Source organism: Barbatula barbatula (assembly GCF_947034865.1).
Source record: "Barbatula barbatula genome assembly, chromosome: 3".
In the NCBI taxonomy this organism is placed as follows: Eukaryota; Metazoa; Chordata; class Actinopteri; order Cypriniformes; family Nemacheilidae; genus Barbatula; species Barbatula barbatula.
The window spans coordinates 9,927,243-9,948,556 of record NC_136764.1 but is presented as its reverse complement, the minus strand read 5'-3'; the positions used below and the strand labels follow the sequence as shown (position 1 = coordinate 9,948,556).

The following is a 21,314-nucleotide window of genomic DNA, read 5'->3' as shown; positions in this document are numbered from 1 at the left end:
CTCTCAATGCTATCTTGAAGAAACAATTGAGATATTATTGAAATGTCATTAGTGATTTTCTATTCCTGTGACGGTACAGAAAAAAGGAGATAGAGACAAGGAAAAGAGGAATGAGTGAGAAATGACAATACCTGTAGTGATCGTTACACCGTCTTCTCAAGAGGATGAAGGGATGAATGGATGAGTGGACGATGGATGTATGGATGAATGGATGAGGGCCACATGAATGAGATGTGAAGCAACAGAAGGAACAAAGACAAAGGATGAAAAAAGCGATCTATTAAGAGGTGCGCATATGTTTGAGTGTGTTCGCTGAACGGTTACAAAAAATAAGTATATCTGATAAGTATTAAGGAGGATTTTTGCAGCAAAATAATGAAATAAAGCGAATGTTTGCTGGAGGGGAGGTGAGGTGTCAGATTGTGTTTCTGGATAATCAGAGGCTTTGCCGCGCGATGCGTCTAGTTAAATCCGGCATTACAGTCAAAGCCGACAGCAGATGCTGCTCAACATGCTTCTAATATACAGCACACGAGATCTTAATATACATCTCTATCTCTCTCGCATCCGCAAACACAACCCGCCCCATTATGAACTGATACACATGGACTCATCTAAACTCGCTATTAACTGATCTGTGGACATAAACGTGACTTCGATTCCCTACAAAGCATTTGCTACACAAAGAAGGTTGAATAGTTTTAGGTAATTACTGTGTTTTCAGTTCCCAATTGCAAACACACTTGCTGACCTGCAGGAGCTATTGAATTAGGAGACATCTATTGTTTTATAATATACGACTTGGCCAACAGAAAGCTAAGCGCATGTGAAGAAAAAACAAAAAGCATTTACTTTATATATGCTTTTTTACGCATTAGAACATGTCAAATGTAATTTGTTTGGTGTGATTGATCTCCCTTTTCAAAGTACAAATTTGAATCATAAATTTAACTGCTGTCTACTGTGGCATGTTAAAAGCGTGTGTGCGCGATGAATTACCTGTAAAGGTGTGAGCTCCATTCAGCTGAGGAACAGATGATGGAGTGGCAGGGGTGGAGAAGTGGGGCGATGGAGGCATGCGAGTGGGAAGGGAAGAAGGCAAAAGATCGGGAAAGAGCGCATTTGAAAGAGACGTGGTGGGAATTTCAGAAGGCGCATTGGAAAGAGAAGCGGTGGGAGTTTCAGGAGAAGGAGGTAGCGTGGGCGAGGTGGGAGGAGACGGAGGGAGAGTGAAGGAGACGGATGGAGTAGGAACAGTGGCGGAAGAGGTGAGAGGAAGAGATTGACTTTCAGTGGAGGTAAAAATGAAGGGATGTGGTGAAGATGTAAAAGCGAGAGAGGAAGAAAAAAGAGGAGGAGGAGAGGTGAAACCGAAGAGGTCTGAATCTTTGAAGAGTGACAATAGATGTGAGGGATGAAGCGATGAAAGAAAGGAAAGTAAAAAAATAACAAGTAAAGAGATGTCATGCGAAACGGAAAACAGAAAGAAACCAAAGTAAATTCAGATAGAAGAGTAGTGAAAGTAAATGTAAATCAGTAACTGAAATACAGTTAATGATGAAGAATGCAAAAAAACAAACCCCCCCACACTTTCGTTTGACTTTTGTTATGTACCTTGCACAGAGAGCGGGAACGATCCTTCCCCCCTGCCGATCTCGTTGTCAGCATAGCACATATAAATTCCATCATCAGACTTGTTGAGGGACTCAAATCGCAGGAACGCACCATCAATCTTCACCTGAGGGGAGAGCAGTCCATCTTTCTTATCCCATCTGAAAGCCGAGGGCCTGTCGGAAAGAGAGAGTGAGAGACTGCATATACAGCGTTTTGAAATTTGACATCAAAAGAAAAGCAGACTTAAGCAGTTTAATTGAGCAGATCGAAGAAATTTGCAATTTGGCCGACTATTAAAAGAACTGAGCATATCAAGGGGGGCTGTACTGGAGACCCCCGAGAACACGACAGACCTCTATCACATGTGACACAACGTCATTTAAAAGGGAAGTAAACCTACAACCACATTCGATGACACTCTTGACTTAAAGGTCATACTGAAAATGTAATGTCCCGATTAATAAATGCGCCACAAGTGCATCACCAAATGCAATTGGAAAAAAAAGTTCAAATGTGAATCCTATATTTTTTTTCTCTGACAATGGCAAACAAACAGTGTGCTCTTTGTTTGGTACGGGGCAAAAAGGCACTTTTATTTTTATCGGTTTTATCAATACCACCCAAATGTCCAATATTAAAGAAAAATGTTGACACGGTGTGATAAGGCCAAAAGGAAATATCTGCAAATGGTTATATGCAAATATCTATTTAATGCCTCATCAGAGGCCATAGAAACCAGTGAAAAAACCTTTCCTCAGTCCCACCAACTACATCCTACATTTAGTTTCTTTGACTATAGCAAACAGACGTGTGTTCTTTTTGTGGCACAGTCAAAAAGGCCCTTTTATCTGTTTTATCAATATCATATTAATAACAATTGAGTTCCGTTAAAAGAAGATGTCGGATCCAACGCTTCCTGCACTTTACAATGTCTAAATGAGGTTGAATGGTTCTCTGTGTGGTACTAATGGATGTTGGATCATTATAAACTGTAATGCAATCGTTTCCTGCACCAGCAGAGGGCGATATTGAATTACACTATCTTGACTTACAGCACCCATTGGAAATATTTGTGATCAGATACAGGTTACCAAAAACACAACATACTGTAACTAAATAATATATCTGCGATGATCATTTATGTCATATTTTGGCTTCAGGTAAGTTTTGGAACTCTAGGTTTATGGAGGATCTGTATTTAAAACTATTTGATCTAAGGACGTCTCTAATTTCGCGCTTATCAGTGTCTCATGTAACACAACTACCACTGTGATACCATCAAACCGAAGTGTGTGTGTGTGTGTATTTAAAGAGAGAACGGCGATCAATAGACTGACCATTTATAGCTTCATACATAAAACATGAACGTCAAGAATGGAAATGTGTGTGTGTCTTACTCTGGATTTCCGTTCCCAACACACTGCATGTAAAACTTCTCCCCTTCTCGGGGGAAGTCATTCTCGGCTTGAATCCACACGCTTGGAGAAACTGAGAAACACACACAGGACACATAGACATTTAGTTTTTCTCTATTTTGGGTTTTGTTCTGTCTGTACCATGATACACACAAAGACAGAGGTGGGTGGTATGACCGAAGTCGTATAACACGGTATGAATCATTTCATGTCTTATTAATTGCATGTATGACAATGTAGTTATTTTTACTGGATATTCCATAAAAAGCTTTCATAGCACATAAAAGATGGCAGTGCATGTCTTTAAACAAATGAAGGCATCATTATTTTCTCCTTTCGTTTAGAATCTGATGATTAAAAAGTTCAAGCTATTCATAACAAATGAAGGTACGTGCGTTCTGGCACATTTTGCACACGTGTGTCTTACACAAGACCCTTAGAGGTTGCTCTGTATTTTTGTCTCCGTTTGCGATGGAAGGGTGATCCACGGCGCAGGCGATCAGGGCGTCATTATCGTCTCTGGAGACAGTGAGCGTGAGCTCGCTAGTCACTGTGTAGGTGGGTTCATAAGGGTTGGACTCCACAATATCAGGGCGTCCTACAGACACATTAAACACATGTGAAAACCGAGCCTTTATAGTTTGGTATTAAATATGAACAGTATATTTACCTTGTAGCTCTTCTTGATCTCTGTACCAGTGGAGTTTGGCAGGAGGTTTGCTGCCCGAACTTGTGCAAGTGAGAGTAACTTTGCTGCCCTCGTGAACAGCATCTTCAAAGCCTGTTATCACCGGCTTACCTGGGACACCTGAGACAGTGAAGGGGCAGGATGATAGAGAATGAAACAAAATTAATATAAGGTCCCAAAAAAACTGGTTTACTATCAATAACAACTACGTAGTAGACCTGCCTAGATTTTGTGTCTGTTGAAGGAAAAAGCCTATTGGTTGCAAGTTTCTCTCATAAACTTCTAGAGAAGCACAACGTCACGGCCTAACCCAAAAAGATACTAAAACCCTGTGGTCCTATGAAAAGAAACATTTTCTGCATTAAAATTTAAAGGCACATTATCAGATTAACCGAATGAACTGCTCAAGAGACCTGTGCAACATCTTACACTTTATTTGCTAGTATATTGAAATAAAGGACGAATGTATAACATACAGAAGACAGTGTACAGTAAACCGGCCATTATCGCAAATAAAACCTGACAGGGTAATGAGGACCCCGGTACCCAGCTACTTACCAAACAAAGAAATAAACAGACATGAAATATTGATTTAAGTAGTTGAAATCATTTTAATATGCGAGAAGAAAGAGACTACAGAGTGATACGAGATACATGAAACCAGCACAGCTGAGCAGGAAATTGCTTAGCAGGGACAACATGATCTGATGGCAAAATACTGCGATTGACCAATCAGAATAAAGAAATCCAAAGAGCCATAAAAGTCCAAATAAAAATGATGAACTGTATATAGATAAGTGCAGGTTGATAGGTCAAATAAGTAGTTTCCTGTGCAGAATTAAAGCAAGCGCTAGTTGTACCTACCACTCTGAGAAATAATGATAGAAAAACACGTACCGAGTACAGTTACGCTGGCCCGTGCCGTTCGTACAGGCATGGTAAAGATTGAACAGGTGTACTCTCCATCATCTGACAACTGAACTTCTGAGATGGTGATTATTAGCTCTGAGCCTGTGGACTTCACCAACTGGATACGGTTATCTCTCAGGGCTAAAAGAGAAACAGAAGATAAGAGAAATGCAAAAAAAACATTTAAAGGGGACACAGCACATTTTGTAGTCAAGTGTCTTGCAGTGAAATATTTTATGAGCTTTCTAATGTAATAGGTTAAATATGCTTTAGGTAGAATACACACATATATGACTCTGTGAATCAATATTAAATGATTTAATAGGCCTTTGCACTGTAAGCATCATTAAAATGTAAATACATCAATATATGGTTCCAAATGGATGCTACCGATGGCCATGCAAAGCAAAGTTCACCCGTTTCATAAAATAATCTCTCTCGCCACTTATTTCCACTTAAGTTATTTAAAACCTGTATAACTTTCTTATACATTTCGAGAACGGTCTCAGTGGTTTTCTGTTCATACAATGGAAGTCAATAGAGGCCAGTGTTGTTTGGTTACCAACGTTTTTCAAAATATCTTCTTCAGTAGAAAGTCATACAGGTTTGGAATGACATGAGTGCAATAAAGGATGAAAGTTCATTTTTGTGTGAACTGTCCCTTTAAAGGTCCAATAATTTTTGTGCAGGATCTATTGTCAGAAATGCAATACAATAACTATGTTAAACTACATTTCGTTACACTGTACTTGTATATGTGTAATGACAATAAAGTTGAATCTAATCTAATCTAATCTAATCTATGTCTCCATAATGAAGTTTTATGTTTTTATTACCTTAGAATGAGTTATTTCTATCTACATGGAATTCTCCATGTTGTTTCTACAGTAGCCCTAAATGGTCAAACTGCTACACAGAGCGCGTTTGGTAAAAAACTTTATCTCCTTTGGAAAAGAAGCGAAAACGTGACGACATCTTAGTCCTGTGTCAGCAACAGTAGTGCTTCGAAAGGTAGGGGTGGAGTGAGCCGTTGGTTGCAAAATTCCCAACCTCACCACTATTAAATTACCGCCATTATATTACATACACTAGACCTTTCAAATGAATAACACTAAATTGTATGCAATTTGTAACTCTGTATCCTTTCTCTCTCACAGTCTTTCATAATGAATATCTTAAAATAAAACATACAACATGAAAAGCTAAAGAAAATCCTTAAATAGAAGCATAATTTGTCGCTTATGCAAATTTACAGTTGGTAAATATGTGTGTGTACTGTATGTGTGTGCTTTGTCTTCATGGTTTATCAGCAGATGAAGGGCACTTAATTTGTCTTCATCAGCTGCTGTTCCTCTGTCCTCCGTCCTGCTCTTTCATGTGTACTCTACTCCTTTATCATTCCTCCTTTTATCTCTCTCTTCGCTCATCCCTCCATCCGTCATTCCACTAAACTCATTTGTTTGTTATCTCTGTATATAAGATGTGTATCTTTCCTATCCAGTTCTCCTTTTACTCTCTCTGTCTCTCTCTCTGTCTCTCTCTCTCTCTGTCTCTCTCTCTCTCTCTCTCTCTGTCTCTCTCTCTGTCTCTCTGTCTCTCTCTCTCTCTGTCTCTCTCTCTCTCTGTCTCTCTCTCTCTCTGTCTCTCTCTCTCTCTGTCTCTCTCTCTCCCTCTCTCTCTCTCTCTCTGTCTCTCTCGCTCTCTCTCGCTCTCTCTCGCTCTCTCTCTCTCTCTCTCTCTCTCGCTCTCTCTCTCTGTCTCTCTCTCTGTCTCTCTCTCTGTCTCTCTCTCTCTGTCTCTCTCTCTCTGTCTCTCTCTCTCTGTCTCTCTCTCTCTGTCTCTCTCTCTCTGTCTCTCTCTCTGTCTCTCTCTCTGTCTCTCTCTCTGTCTCTCTCTCTGTCTCTCTCTCTGTCTCTCTCTCGTCTGACTGCGCTTTTCATGCTTCTCATTCAGTAGACTGTTTTCATCTTTCCGCTTTCTCCTCTGCTTTCTGCCCTCATATCATTCTTTTGTTTTCCTCCATAATCAGGTCACTCCTCTGTTCTCTCACTGTCTCCATCGGCTCACTTCTCGCTATCACAGAGCCACCTGTTTGTTTTTAGGGTGATATTAATGTTATTAATGTTTTAGAAGGGTGTCACAGATGTCGCTTTTTGTTTTTGTTAATTGAGTGCGAGCTCTGCAGAACCCTCTGTTGAATGAAAATGAATTCCCTGCACTGTCCACATGTTTTTATCATGTTATTACGTTAATTAACAGGTTGTTTAGGGTCAAATAAAATGTAAACGACCGGACTACATTAGGTTGAAGCATGACAGAGTTTTCGGGGGGGACTGTTCCTTTAAGTCAACAAACTCACCTCTCTTCTCTCCGAAGTACAGGGTCTGCTGGGCCGTGTTTGACCACTGGAGGGAGGAGTTATCGTTTTCCTTCACGCTGCAGGTCAGTGTCACGGTCCCGCCCACTGACACAGTCTCATCTTGGGTCACCGGCTGAAAGGGGTCATCATCTGGCCAACAGGAAGAAGAAAGATGAGATGTCATTAGAATCAGGGAGAAAATACGAGTGAGAGAGAGAGAGCGCCTCAGGTGTAAATTAGATAGCTCGTCCCTATCATCACCATCACCATCACTTGAGAGTATTGCTGTGTAATTTGCATTGAAAAAACTAAGATGGCAGAGTAATCTCGGCAAAGTCTGTGTCATCAGCTAAGGGCACTAAAGAAAATGAAGTGAAAAAGAGGGGGGTTTCCATTACAAATGACAATTAATACAACACGCCGATGACAGACGTATATCCAATACCTCATTTGCACCTGGGTTTACCATCCTTTCTGAGTGATCTGATCACAGGGACAAGGATTTAAAATGGCAGATATAAATAGCAGGTGTAAATTGGGCTTGAGAGTAAAAACATACCGTGCAGCATGTGACCACAGAGAAACTTTAATTGGAAAAATATGTATTGTTGTGTTTGCTTAATGTTCCTCGGGATGAAATTCTGTTGTTCATGCGTTTTGGGGTTCACCGTTGAGAGAAACACGTGTATAGGCCTTCAGGCATCTGACAGATGACAAGCTAACTCATTATTTCGGAGCCGTGTGTGTGTGTGTGTGCGAGTAAAGGCCAGATGTAACATCGGCGTGACTCGTGCGGTATGATAATTTCGCCCAGAGCTGCCCGTGCTCCACTTTACCCAATAATTACCACTTAGGTTATAATCGATGACCTTTTTAATGCTGACCAGAGCTGGATAAATCCTGGGCAACACTCTCTGAATCCTGGGCAAATGGCCGCTTGGAAAGCTAATGTTTACTGAATACTGGAATACTGAAAAATATATTTGATTCAGAGCCAGACACTGTACTCAAAGAAATGAAACAATTGGCAGCACATTCAGACATATGCTGGGACAACTTTTCCAATTGCCGGGCCGATACTGGCTGAGAGCTGGGCCACTGCTGCGATATAGCACATACTTGCTTTTGTTGATCGAACCCATTCAGGCTAAACACCGGCCTAATTCTGTACTGATGCTTTGCTGGTTTTCCGCGGGCCATTATGTAGGCCAGATGCAGGTGCGTCGTGAAGGCCGAAACCAGCCCGATTAGTCTAAAAGGCTTTAACAAGAAGCTGCTTTTAATAAGGGAGCATGAGCATAAGGGCTGAGAAAAGGCTGTGTCTCACCATCACAGAACATCTGGCTACGTTTGTGCCTGTGAGTAAAAACGTACACATACTGTAAACCAAGAAAGCGCATAAATTAGAGTTAGAAAAATGTATGTCAATGGATAATACGCTAAAATTAGCCTTTAGCTTCAATGCACACAGTGCTGACTGCATATTGGCAACCAATTAGAGCCGCTTGAGCAGTTAATAAGCGATTAGAGGGTCACACGCGTGTTCGATGTACAGTGGACAACTGCTGCAGGGGGCACTTAGTGAGTCTCTCAAAATGGCATCTGATCCATTTAAGCGGGTATGTCAGGACACTTGGCTCTAATCGCTGGAGTGAATGGAGTACTGTGTGGAGACAGAATGAATAATTGAGTCATAAATATTATTCAATTAATCTCATCTGACCCGTTCAAGTCAACATGAAACCACTTTTACGGTACAACCCATTTTATATGTAATGTGGATTTCTGTGTGAAACATGATATTGAACAATGACGCGTGGGGAAACAAAATGGCAACAATACTGTCAGCGTCACAATTTATCGATATTTAACAAAGATGTCTCCTAGCAACCAGATTGAAAATGATGTAAGCAACGCTAGCCCTTGCTCTGCAGGTGTGCGATCATCGACAGACAGATTTGTCATCAGTGTTTTAAGCACCTGTGTCTGCAAAGATTTGCTAAACAACTGTGATCGTCATGTCATCAACTGACTTATTGATGCTGTAAAAGTGCTCAAAAACGAAAGTTTATCCATAAAGGGAGAGTTCATCCAAAAATAAGAATTATGTCATCACTGTATTCTTCCACACCTGTCGAATGCTGCGGCCACATTAAAGTTTTAAACGGTGAGACAACAAACATGAGGAGAAAAAATCCTAGATCCTAGACCTAGATCCTTTTGCTCCTATAATGTGTAGTGCATCTTGATGTGACGAAGACAGCGCACCACACACCAACAGAGAGTCCTGACTGTGAATACAGGAAATCTTCAGGAAACTTCAGAATGATTTATTTATTATTGCGCTTTAAGCTTTGTTTATTATATATGTGTTCAATACAAATCTAAACATATTACATTTCTATGTCATTTTTAAAATATTATTCATCGTGGAGAAATTGCTCAAGCAGCGTCACCTAAAGCATTTAAGGTGGCACAGCACTAGATATAATTGTATTGCAACTCAAAAATTGTGGTATTTTTATCTTCACAGTAATTAAAAAATTATATTAATACAGTTTTGTAAAAGAAATAGCTGCTGACATGATCACCCGATATAGTCTACTGGCTCAACTGGACCTATTTGTTCTGTTTCACCTTAAAGCATCCGAACACTCGGACTCCAAAGACTACCGTCACTTCCACATTCCACGCCTGGTTTTTATTGAAATTATTCATAATTGCAATGTTAGTGTTTGTAATGCTTTTGACAGTAAATTGACAGAATAAAGAAAAGGGTTTGTTGAAGTGAAAACTACGGTAGTTATACTTCTGTCAGCTAGCTTTCTGATCCGGTATTGTTTTGTTCCATGTGACGATCAACAGAGCTCTTGTGCATTTGTCCTCTGGGTTTCCCCCACACATCAGGATTTCTGATCATAAATATTCAACATGTTGAGAAATGTCTCAAGTCATTCAGGTTTGGAAGGACATGATGTGTACAGAGTTGTCATTTGTGAGTTTACAGGCCTTTTGTGTACATCTCTCTGCCACACCTTACGAAACAAAAATATAGGAGAATATACTAGAAAATATAATGCAATATATTAAATATTACATTCCCATATATTGAAAACAATGCTTAGATTTTTCAATATACAGCTGTGGAACAAATTAAGAGATTGTACATTTTCATTTTATTAGCGTTTCTACAGATATCGTGGCCATTTCTGTCAGTTAATTTCAACAAATCAAACCTTAGGAGTGAAAAAGTAATCAAACTGCAATGTGAAACACTGACAGCATGAAAAGACCAAAATCAAGGTTATCATATAAAAAATATTTTTGAACTTTTCTTAAATACATGTGTAAATATTACTGTTGTATTGCTTAAAAGTGAATATGAACTTATTTTCTCCAGTTTTCATTTTCTGTAAATAAAGACAAATAGAAACTATATTTTAATTTGGAATTTGGATGAAATATTATTAGTACACAGAATGAAACAAAAGTTTTTTTTTTACATAAACACAACTACAAATAGTAAATTCAGAAAAACTGAAAGTATTTGTCAATAGTCTCTTAATTATGTAATATTCAGTATATTGAAATAGTGTAATATATCAACAATGTATCATTCTATATATTTTAAAATAGTTTTGAAATTATTTTATATTCCGACAGTCAAAATAGATAGGTAAATATAGTTTCTTGGAGTAAGGGACCTCTCACAATAAACCATACTCCTATGTCAAAAGATAAGGGTGACCCAAGATATAGCAGTGCCACCGCCAACATAACTTATAAAAGCAAACAAATGTAATTTTTTGTGTCATGCTCAAGGAAGCTAATAATAAAACCACAAAAACTACAATGTTGTAACTGCTGACAGTCAGCAACAAATGTTGCACCCTAACAGAACAAAAGGTGTGACTGGATGCACTTTGATGTCAACAACAAAAGCATTTTACTTCCCTTTAAAAATGAAAGCCAATTTACTTGCTATCATAAAAATTACAATTACATAATTAGCCGAAAGCCTCAGAAAATAACAATGTGCTAATTGACTGATGCAACCACAAAATTGTGCACAGCCATTGCTAAGCGACTAGCATGAGCAGAGCAAACATTTCTAAAAATGTACATGTGTAAAACAATACAAAAATGTTGGCCATATATTTTGTGCGTATTACACACATTAATGTTGAATGGCTGTCAATAGAGAACGATGCTGTTGAGTCCAGAAGGTGTAGCTTAAGCCCACAGCAGGGGTTAACAAGCCGTGCTAACCGGCCAAACCTTGATCAGAACAGACCAGTGGCCCATTTTTGGGGCATGACCCATAAGAACCACTGCCTTGGACCAAACACACAAAACCGTTGATTTAAACACACCCAGACAGCCTCATTCTTCATTGCATCTCTCTCTCTCTCTCTCTCTCTCTCTCTCTCAAACACTCAAACACACATACACGCGCAGAAATGTGTGATTGTGTAGAAAGCACCCAGCCTATATTTAAAGCAACATAGTTTACACCGTCCTCACACAGACGCGAGAAAGAGAAATGGATGGAAATAAAGTCAGAAAGAGCGGCTGCTGAAAGAGACAAAAACTGAAGATTACAGATAAACAGATGAATACAAAGAGAGAATGACAGAGAGAGAAAAGGAGAGGGAGTGTTTGCATGCGGGTGATAACGCAGGTTGAAGTGTAATAAATACGGTCCAAAAACAAACCCCTCCATCTCTCCATCTCCCTATTTTCTCATCTCTCTCCATATGTGCTTCACTTCTCTTTTGCTCGTCCTGCTCCTTCCATCTGTCTCTGTGTCTCTCCATATTTCCCCTCCAGTAATCTCTCACCTCTACACCCTCTGCTCTCTCTCTCTGTCTCTGTGAGGCTCTCGGCTTCTTTCACCATATGTAGATGTCTGTTTTTCAGCCCGATTACCGTCTGATTGACATTAAAGGTCCTATTGGTTTTCTGTGATGTCCAGCTGTGTGTATGTGTGTGTGCAGCAGCTGGAGCAGATGATGTACTTGTTGACTTATTGATCGGTCTGACTGTGTAAATGTACAAGATTTGATCAAGATTTTGGTTTGATCTTCTAACTGCTGGAAAACATTTACTCGACTGATACATAAACGCGCCGTGCGTGTGTGGGATACAATATTGATTTATGGAGTTCGAATTGCCTAGAATACTTGATTTTAATTTGTCAATCACTTTATTCAGAGGTGAAGTATTTTTGAATAATGACTGCTTTACTGTATATTTGACCGTTGTTACTGGCAACCAATCTCTTACAATGTGCAAATCATGTCTCTACAAGACCTCTTTCTTTGCATATAATAAAGTAATGTAAACTCAAATCAATATTCTTTTTTATGAATTTGGTATGTAGCCGTGGAATAAGTTGGATAAGTCATCCAAGGTTATTATCGTTTATTAAAACTAAAACTAGAAAAATAGTTCTTAATTCAAATCAAATTAAATAGAGGGCTAAAATATTATTTGGAAAAACTATAACTAGAAATGTTGACTGAGCAATACATTTACAAAAGATGTGGTTGAGGTACTAATCTTATTAACTGAAATGTTTTTTAACTTTGAGCGAAAATAAACGTACAGAGCAAATATTAAGCAATGATAAATGACAAAAGCAGATAACAAATTACAAAAAATAATATTAAAAATATAACAATAAAACCCAATTCAAATATAAACAAAACTACAATAATAGTGAAAACCATAATAGAATGGAATAGAAAACTTTAATATTATATATAATAAGTATAATCAGTATAACAACTTTGCCTTCAGTCAGCCAACATCTTAAAAGAAACCCTGTATTTTAAATACTCACTGTTTTGATGTGCTATCTTTTATAAGTTCACCACGTTTTTGCCTTTTCCAGTATATTTGTATCAGATAAATTATTCATAGTACAACTATTCAATGTAGTCTCTCAAAAAAGGAGATTAAATAGTTGTGCGTGTATAACCAGGCATAACATGTGATTTGAAAGTTTTAGAAGTATAACCTGTCAAACTCCTAAACGCTTCTGTCCCTGCTTCAAATGTCATGTCAACTACCCACACGCTTGTGTGTTATATTGCATACGGTACATTAGTAGGTCATCCAAGCATTTTGTCAACACGACCCTTTCCATCCCCCCACGCAATGCCAGCTGTTGCCCAATTACTGCCACACCCAACACACCCACACACATACTTTACTGACCCATAACTGCCCCCCGGGGTGTGTCCGTCATTACATCATCGCCATCTTCTTTTTATTCCTATTTCACTTTAAAAACGTGTCTGATACATTAAACAATACAGATGTCAGTGTTTGTAGATCTTTATGATTTAGTATTTAATCAGATTTAATATAACGCTAGATCTAATTAGTTTTTATTTACAATGTTAACAGATTCAATATTAACTGTAATAGAATAAGAATAAGCAAAATAATCATTCTTATCGGGTTTCGTTTGAGCATTTGCCTGCCTTGAGTCTCAAGGGTCATGTTGACATTGACACTCTTCTCTAAGATACTTTATCCTAGAAAACATGATACAAGCAATCCACTGTACATTCTGTTCGCTGTGTATGTCAGTCGGAGACTATGACTGTAACAGTACTCTCCAAATCTGAATGTATATTCGTACACAATACATTAAATGCCAGAGGACAAATAGTCTATTATGAGCCAGGACAGCTTCCTTCTAAAAGTCCAGGCTTCATGTTTGTATTGCATTTTCCTCCTTCCCGCTCTTTTTCAGTTGTTGTTGGTCATGCGTCTCTCTCTGTCTGCTTGTCAAACATCATTAGTTCACTGCATCACCCCCCAGAGAGAAAGACGGGGCAGGGGTGCTAGGAAAAGGACAGACTGACCCAGACAAACAGAGAGACAGAGAGCATTTCTGGGTATTATTGGCATGTTGCATTTGTAAAACTGCCTAAAAATGATTCCTGAAAAATGCTGTCTAGGCAGCTCAGGTACATTTGAAAACGCTCACGATGCCCAAAAATGCTACAGTACATTGGCATCCTAGTTTTGAACATTCGAATATATGTATTAGGGTGTACAGAATGCCGTCTAGGTTTTATTTAAATATTCTTAAAGGGATAATTCGCCAAAATTTCGTCATTCCAAATCTGTATGACTTTCTTCTGTATATAACAGATGTTTTGAAAAATTTTAGTTACAACATCATTTTGTGTCCTAAACAGGTTTTGAATAACACAAGAGTAAATAAATGACAGAATCATTTATTATATAGAAGTTAAAATGCTGTCTAGATAGATACCTACCTACGTTTTTTTGGAACATTTATGTTTTTGTATGTAAACATTTTAATGTCTGTATAGCAGAGTTAAATCTGAAAATTTGCATATGGGTAATTATACTAAATAAATAGTTTCTTGTGGTGTGACAAAGCTAAATTTTGTTATATTATTGATATTTATATTTATCGTATAAAACAGAATAAGAGTGGTTTATCTTCATTCTTAGTTTTTTTTCACACCATAGGACAAATATACATGTTAGTCTGTCAACTACCACTATGCCTACGATGCCCCAAAATGCTAACCTATCTACAAAGGCAGGTCACTCTGTTCAATTCAAACCTTTCAATGCACATATGATGCCCAAAAATACTGTTTAAGCAGGCAGCCGCTTGCTTTTGAGACACCGCCAGAGACAAGGAGCACTTAAAGCTTTGGCAGGTATTGAGTGAATTGTAGCCAGTAACGCACTTTAAGAAATAAGAGGTCAATTACAAAGAGGGGAAGATATGAGATCTCTTGATCAAGCAAACAGACGCACACTGACTTCAGCCACCGCAACATCACAATAAACATACTCACAAAACTAACAAACACAGCAGAATAAACTATACCTTCAAGCACTCTCTCTCTCTCTCACTCTTACACTATCTGTCTTTCTCTCCCTTGCACTGACAGACACCAGGATCCTCAGAGAGCCTTGTGATGGATAGAAGCACAGAGAGGAGAAAACAGGGTCCCGAGGGAGGAAGAGAGATATAAAGACAGATAGAGGGAGTGACAGAGAGAGGTGAAAGAAGACGGAGATAAACCATAAATTAAATCATTTTGAAACAAAGGAGGAAAGTTGCTATGCAACCAGACAGGGGGAGGTTACCAGGGGCAACCAGCCTGACCTGAAGCCTGACCCTCAAGACAAAGTGACCCCATTCACCCACACAGGCACAGACAAACCTGTTCTTTGCTTAGGGACTAAGAAAGACAAGATAGAAGGTATTTGAAGAGTGCATCGTTATGTGTTAAGTTGTCTTAAATCAGATCAACCTTAACAAAATGTCCAGAGAAAGTGATTCGTAAATAATGTGTTTTCCTCTTTAAAGGCAAAAGGTTTTTATTTTAATCCAAAAATTAACACCTGCCAAATGCAAGCAAAAACTTGCCAGTCCAGATGGCCCAATAATTTTGTTAGAAACTGTCACATTACATGATTTCAATCTAATTGTGAAAAAAATAGTCTACCTCTTGCTCACGTGCAGTTAGGCCCGATTCAAACCACATGGAAAATGCGAGCCGCGCCTCTTTCTTTCTTCAAATGACCCGGGGTGGGCCCTCGGGAAAGCTGAACAATTTCCATCTCGTTGCGGTGCCGGTCCCCGATTTTCTAAATACGCGAAATGTGAATCGGGCAGTCATCTTTTTATTTATGATGTACCGAAAGCATAAGGATGTTTTTGTGACAGATGCAGTGTCACAGTCCATCTTTAATAAGAAGGATGGCCCGGTGTCAGTTTTTATTTATTTAATATTTGTATTTTTTATTTTACAGCCGCTTGCAAAATTAAGAGAACATTTCAATATATATATATATTATTTATAGATATTTATTTAGGTAAAATTGTCATTTTTGTTTTCATCTTGTGAACTACTTACAATATTTCTCTCAAGTTTAAAATTTTAATATTGTTGAAAATATACAGAAAATGAAAAACTGGAGAAACAGGTCAAAATAAGAGAAAAGATGTATGCATTTTTCAGACCTGCAAAAAAGTTCAAATACAACAGTTATATTTGTACATGTATTAAGGAAAAGTTAAAAAAATATCTTTATGTGATAATCTGGATTTTTATCACAGTTTGATATGTCTTGTCATGCTGCCAGTCTTTCTGGTAATAATAATAAGATTATCTTATCTATACATGTCAGAATGGACAAAGACTCTATGTAAGGTTTGTGAACACACACTCGTGTAATGAGAACAGTTACAGTAAGATGACTTGATGAAGAGAATATCATATTTTCCTCAAATATGAGCCTTTCAAATATTGATAGTCACTTTGAAAGCGGCACATTTTTGAAACAGTTTTACTGTGTTTGATAGATCAGAGGTATAGACAAATCAAATTCAACATTTAAAAGCACAAGTGCAGAGACACATTATTGGACTGTACAGTAGGGTTGCACCATAGGCTTCTCAATTCATAAATAATAGAATACGCACACACAGGCATGCAGAACATAAACTAACACTCGAGGAAGTATGAAACATTCAGCTAGCCATCTCTGTATCCTTTTGTCATGGAAACACACATGGTCACACACACTCACACACACGGTACAAACTGAATTGTGAAAAACACACTTGACTAAGTTCAACCTTTAAATGTAGAGATACTCTCTCACTTTCTCCATTCCTTCATCTTCAAACAGCTCACTTCTTGACTTTTGTTTTTAGTGCAAGCGACTCTCTCCCTCTCTTTGCAGTAATCGCTCGCTCTTTTCCTTAGCTCTGTCACTGTATTCTTTCTTCTCCACAATCTCCCTACCATTTCTCTCCTTCATTCTGTTTCCCTCTCCCGTTCCCTAGTGCCTGACAGCAGGAGACTATTACACTCACAGACGGAATCTCTCTCCTCCAATTTCTCTCTGTCTGTCTCGTCATCTCTCTCTCTTTTCTGTGAACTCACTCTCCTATACCCTCCCACTCGTTTTGCTCCATCCCTCTTTCTCATTCTCACTGTCTTGTCCTGAGTGGATGTAATTGGTATCTATCGGACACTCCCCAGAGAGAGAGAGGAGAGAGGAGAGAGGAGAGAGGAGAGAGGAGAGAGGAGAGAGGAGAGAGGAGAGAGGAGAGAGAGAGAGAGGGAGAGAGGGAGAGAGAGAGAGAGAGAGGGAGGACATACACTGCAGAATGAAAAACAGACAGCACAATTCACCAGAGCAAACACAGCACACTACACCAGAGCAATCAGGACCAACTCAACAGATCAGAGTGATCAACAACATAACACAAACAGCAAACAAGCGCAAAACAATACATCAGAGCAAACAAACACAACACTACAGACAGAGCAAACAAACACCAGAGTAAACAAAAAATCCTTTGCTCTATGGTTTTGCAGAGACTTAATTGAGCTTTTAACTAATGACAACTTTATCACATACGTTTATTCTAAAAATTATGATAAATGTTTTGATCTCTGATTTGACTGCAACATTTGGTATGTGACTTTTGACCTTTATAATTAGACATTATTGAGATTTCTATTGTCTTTTAAGGACAAATATTTGAGATGCAAACCATTTGTATTTCTGGAAAAAAAGTTTTTTGTCATTTCAAACATTTCTGACATTTTATTTCTGACATTAAACATAATGTATTATGGTTGGTAGAATGTTAAAAAACACTCTAAAAAGGTGATACTAAAGAACCTTTAAAGCAATGCCATGGAAGATCGAATTTTGATTACTAAAAGAAACATTTACTCAAAGGTCCTTTAAGAACCATTTCTTTATCTTTTTCACAAAAAGAATTTTTTTAGTGCAACAGAAAGAATAAAAATGTTCTTTATAAAAACATTCAGCTAGAAATGGTTCTTCTGTGGCATTGTGAAGTACCTTTTTTTCAGAGTGAATGACAATATCGGTCTCTGTTCACTTTCATTTTATCAACATCATCATTCTTTGAAGCTTATGCTTCAAAGAAGATCAAATGTTGTACCGGTTTGAATTACTTTGCTAGTGTGCTAGATCCTTAAGATATTATAGATGTCATTTGGGTTTTCCAGTGGGACAATATACTGCCAACCTTAACACAACGCAACAGATCAGACAAGAACAAGACTCGTAAAATAAAGAGAATAAATAAAACTTCAACACACTACAGAAAATAAGCAACATCTAGTCACAATGCGAGAGCAATGTGCAAAAACATGCAACATAAAGATAACAAAGAAACAACTTTTAAAGCACTTACAAACTATCCAAACAAACCACAACATCAGGAACAAGATAAAAAGCAGAAGCACCCTTTCAGAATTAGTCTGTCCAATAGCACAGTAAAAGCTTAAGAAATCGATTCATGCAAACCTGCGAGACACCCCTCAACGTTCAAAACACCGCACAGCACTCAAGTGAGGAATACCACAAAAACAGATCTGAACAATTTACTATGGAGCGCCACAAATTAGACCGGAGAAAAGTGCTGGAGAACAAAGTGAACAATTTACTGCCGAGTCAGGCCACACCAATCTACTGTGAAGCACCACAAATTTGGGCTAAAGAATATTGGACAGCTGGAGATTAAAAAAGAGAGTTTAATGGTTTAGTGTCGAGGGCTACGTTCTGAAATAGCATTCGTCCATAATACTCTTTTACTTTTCTGTAGTGTACTACAGCATACACTATTCTGAATGCATGTGTCACATGTTTTGGATATGATGTAATCTTACTGCCGGTGTTAAATAAACCTCAGGCAAACAAGCTGGTAAAATATCTTCGGAAGCATAGTGTGGGTGGATGACATCTTCTTTGAAGTTCCTTAGAATATCCAAAAGTATTACAATCAAATCCAATTTACCTTAAACTTTTAATACAATTTACGCATTGACCAGGAAAGCAGACATATTGAGCTATCCTGCTTCAAGAATTACCATTAAAAATGATGTTATTAGGTCTCAAGTAACAAAAGAAATGAACACAGGAATCCGGGCTAGGTTTACATTAATCTGGGTATTCTGTTTAGAGTCATTTTTATAATTAATCCCCCGACCAAGTTTAATATAATGAAAAATTAATCCCATCATGATGTTAAGCAGAATATTATGAATGAATCCTCTGATCAGGTTGAGGGTAATGAGAGACACACTTGACTGAGCAAAATGAAAAGCAGAAGACAAATGTGTGTGTCATGGTTATTGAAATGGAAACATTAAGGGACCAAGGAAGAAAAATCGGAAGACTGGCAAATCCAGTAACTAGAGAGGCAGAATGAACTGAAGACGGCAGTAAAACATCATGCCCTTCAGTGAAAGAATGCAAAAAAAAGAACAAAATAGAGGAGAAAGAGAAAAAAATACAGTGCGTGTTTGAAAGACATTTCTACGGTTGAAGCCCATATCAGCTTCAAGTCACTGATGTTTGCCTACAGGACTATCACTGGATCTGCACCGGCATACTTTCACACCCTACTACACCCCATCAAGAGCAGCGCCTTGTATTGCCTTCTCATAAGGGCAGTAAATCGCTTTCCCGCCCCATACTCGTTCACAACTCCTTCCTGGTCGAACATTCTTCCTTACTCGGTTCCGGCAACAACATCTCTCACAGCCTTCAAAAAACTACTTAAAACCCATCTCTTCTGTGAATACTTGACAGACAAATGAAGAAAAAAACCAACCTTCTAACCCTCTTTCTTTCTCTCAACAGGTAGCAGTCTAGTTTATTTTTGTATTAACACCTATTGTATTATTGCTCCTGTATGACATATCGCTTATTGCTCCCTGAACTCCTTGGATAAAAGCATCTGCTTAATGACTTAATGAAAATGAAAAAAATACTCTCTTAACTGTTTACACAGCCGGTCATGTTGGCCAATATTCTTCCATTGAAAAGAAACAGTCTGAAATGTCTTGTTGACTCATCCTTCTGTTAAAAGATGCTGCTGCTCGACTGTTAGCAACGTTCAAGGTGAAGTCTGAAATTAATCCCAGGAAGGAGATTAAATTTAAACCCCAGTAAAGTACTTAGATGGCCATGTTATCTGAGCATTCACCCCTCCCCATGACAAACAACAAGCCCCTCCTCTCACACATAATTAACCAGCCCTCATCGACAAGCAGATAATTAGCCCCTCCTTCAACTGATCACCCAATAACATTTCTTTGACACAACGTGAATCGCCAAATCAGGTCCGTGTGAGATCTGGCACATTCTTTTGGCCATATTTGCAACTATGTGTCATTCTCAAGCAAACATTGTGCATATTTGAGACAAATGTGTGAAATTATAAACGTGTGATGCCATGTATCGTGTACAGAAAGAACACTGACGTGTTAAAAATCACGCTGCTTGCCCTCAGCCCAGCCAAGCTGATCCATTGTAAAATAAACAATAAAAATGTCATTTCTATGTCAAAAAACAGAATTGGGTGAAATTGCACTGCGCATGTTAAGAATCTTCTCATAAAGTGACAAGAAACTTACTGACAAGGCGAACTTCATTCAGCGCAAGCTAATTAATTTCAACGGGTGTAAAAATAGACCTGCTTAGGCGAGGGAGAGGTAGAGCGAGAGACTGTGTGTGTGTGTGTGTGTACATTTCCAGTAATCGTTGGTGAGGTGCCAGAACATTAAAGTAATGTAATGCGAACCATCCAGGTTTATGTCATGTGATTGGTTTTAAGTGGTTCAGGAGATGACTGAGTATTTGTGTTAATATGCAGTTTGATAGGATATGACATTGCGTGAAAAACCCTTCAACGCCCGTCCATCCCTTCCTCCTCTCTTATCCAGCCCTCGTCTTTTAACTCCATCCATTTTGCATCTTTTCCCATTTTTCACTTCGCTATTTACCTTCTTTTCTATGTCAGAGCCGGATAAGGTAGCCACCGGCTCTGTATAATAATGGGATCGCCCAGCATTAAAAGATGAAGTGCTTACTAAATCAATACAGGATCTGTCCTGTTTTTTATCATGAACGGTAGAGGTACACTACAGTGGACAAAAATACAATTATAATGAATAAACATAAACCCCTTGTTCAAGAAATAAAGCTTAAGATGAGTGGATTTTGGGCTGAGAATGACGGGTCATTTCTGACTCTGTCACTAGGTGTGAATGACAGAAAATAATTGGGTCACCCCGAGACAGTTTGTGCATGAGCTTTTCGGTGGGCTGTCTGACCAGAAGAGTCAAGCTAAAGGACACAACATAGAAGACCAACACAATCCCATGGCAATTCTTAAATAGTTTATGAGGTGGTTAATTCATATTTCACAATTAATTACATTTCAGGCATTTTTGTGCAATCTGAGTTCACCCCACGACATATTATT

At 38.4% G+C, this 21,314-nt stretch overlaps 1 protein-coding gene across 4 annotated transcripts in view; it reads right to left on the bottom strand.

Moving 5' to 3' along the window:
* Positions 1-21,314, bottom strand: part of cadm3 (cell adhesion molecule 3) — a 44,759-nt gene that overhangs the window by 9,442 nt on the left and 14,003 nt on the right. The window contains exons 3-10 of one of the 4 annotated variants that reach the window (XM_079451682.1): positions 6,986-7,135; positions 4,615-4,767; positions 3,700-3,837; positions 3,457-3,627; positions 3,012-3,102; positions 1,615-1,787; positions 1,000-1,386; positions 132-152 (exon numbers count right to left, since the gene is read on the bottom strand). In XM_079451682.1, coding sequence (XP_079307808.1) covers positions 132-152; positions 1,000-1,386; positions 1,615-1,787; positions 3,012-3,102; positions 3,457-3,627; positions 3,700-3,837; positions 4,615-4,767; positions 6,986-7,135 — 1,284 coding nt within the window. The remainder of the gene's footprint in view (positions 1-131; positions 153-999; positions 1,387-1,614; positions 1,788-3,011; positions 3,103-3,456; positions 3,628-3,699; positions 3,838-4,614; positions 4,768-6,985; positions 7,136-21,314) is intronic. The other 3 variants (XM_079451684.1, XM_079451683.1, XM_079451685.1) reach the window with 3 other exon arrangements.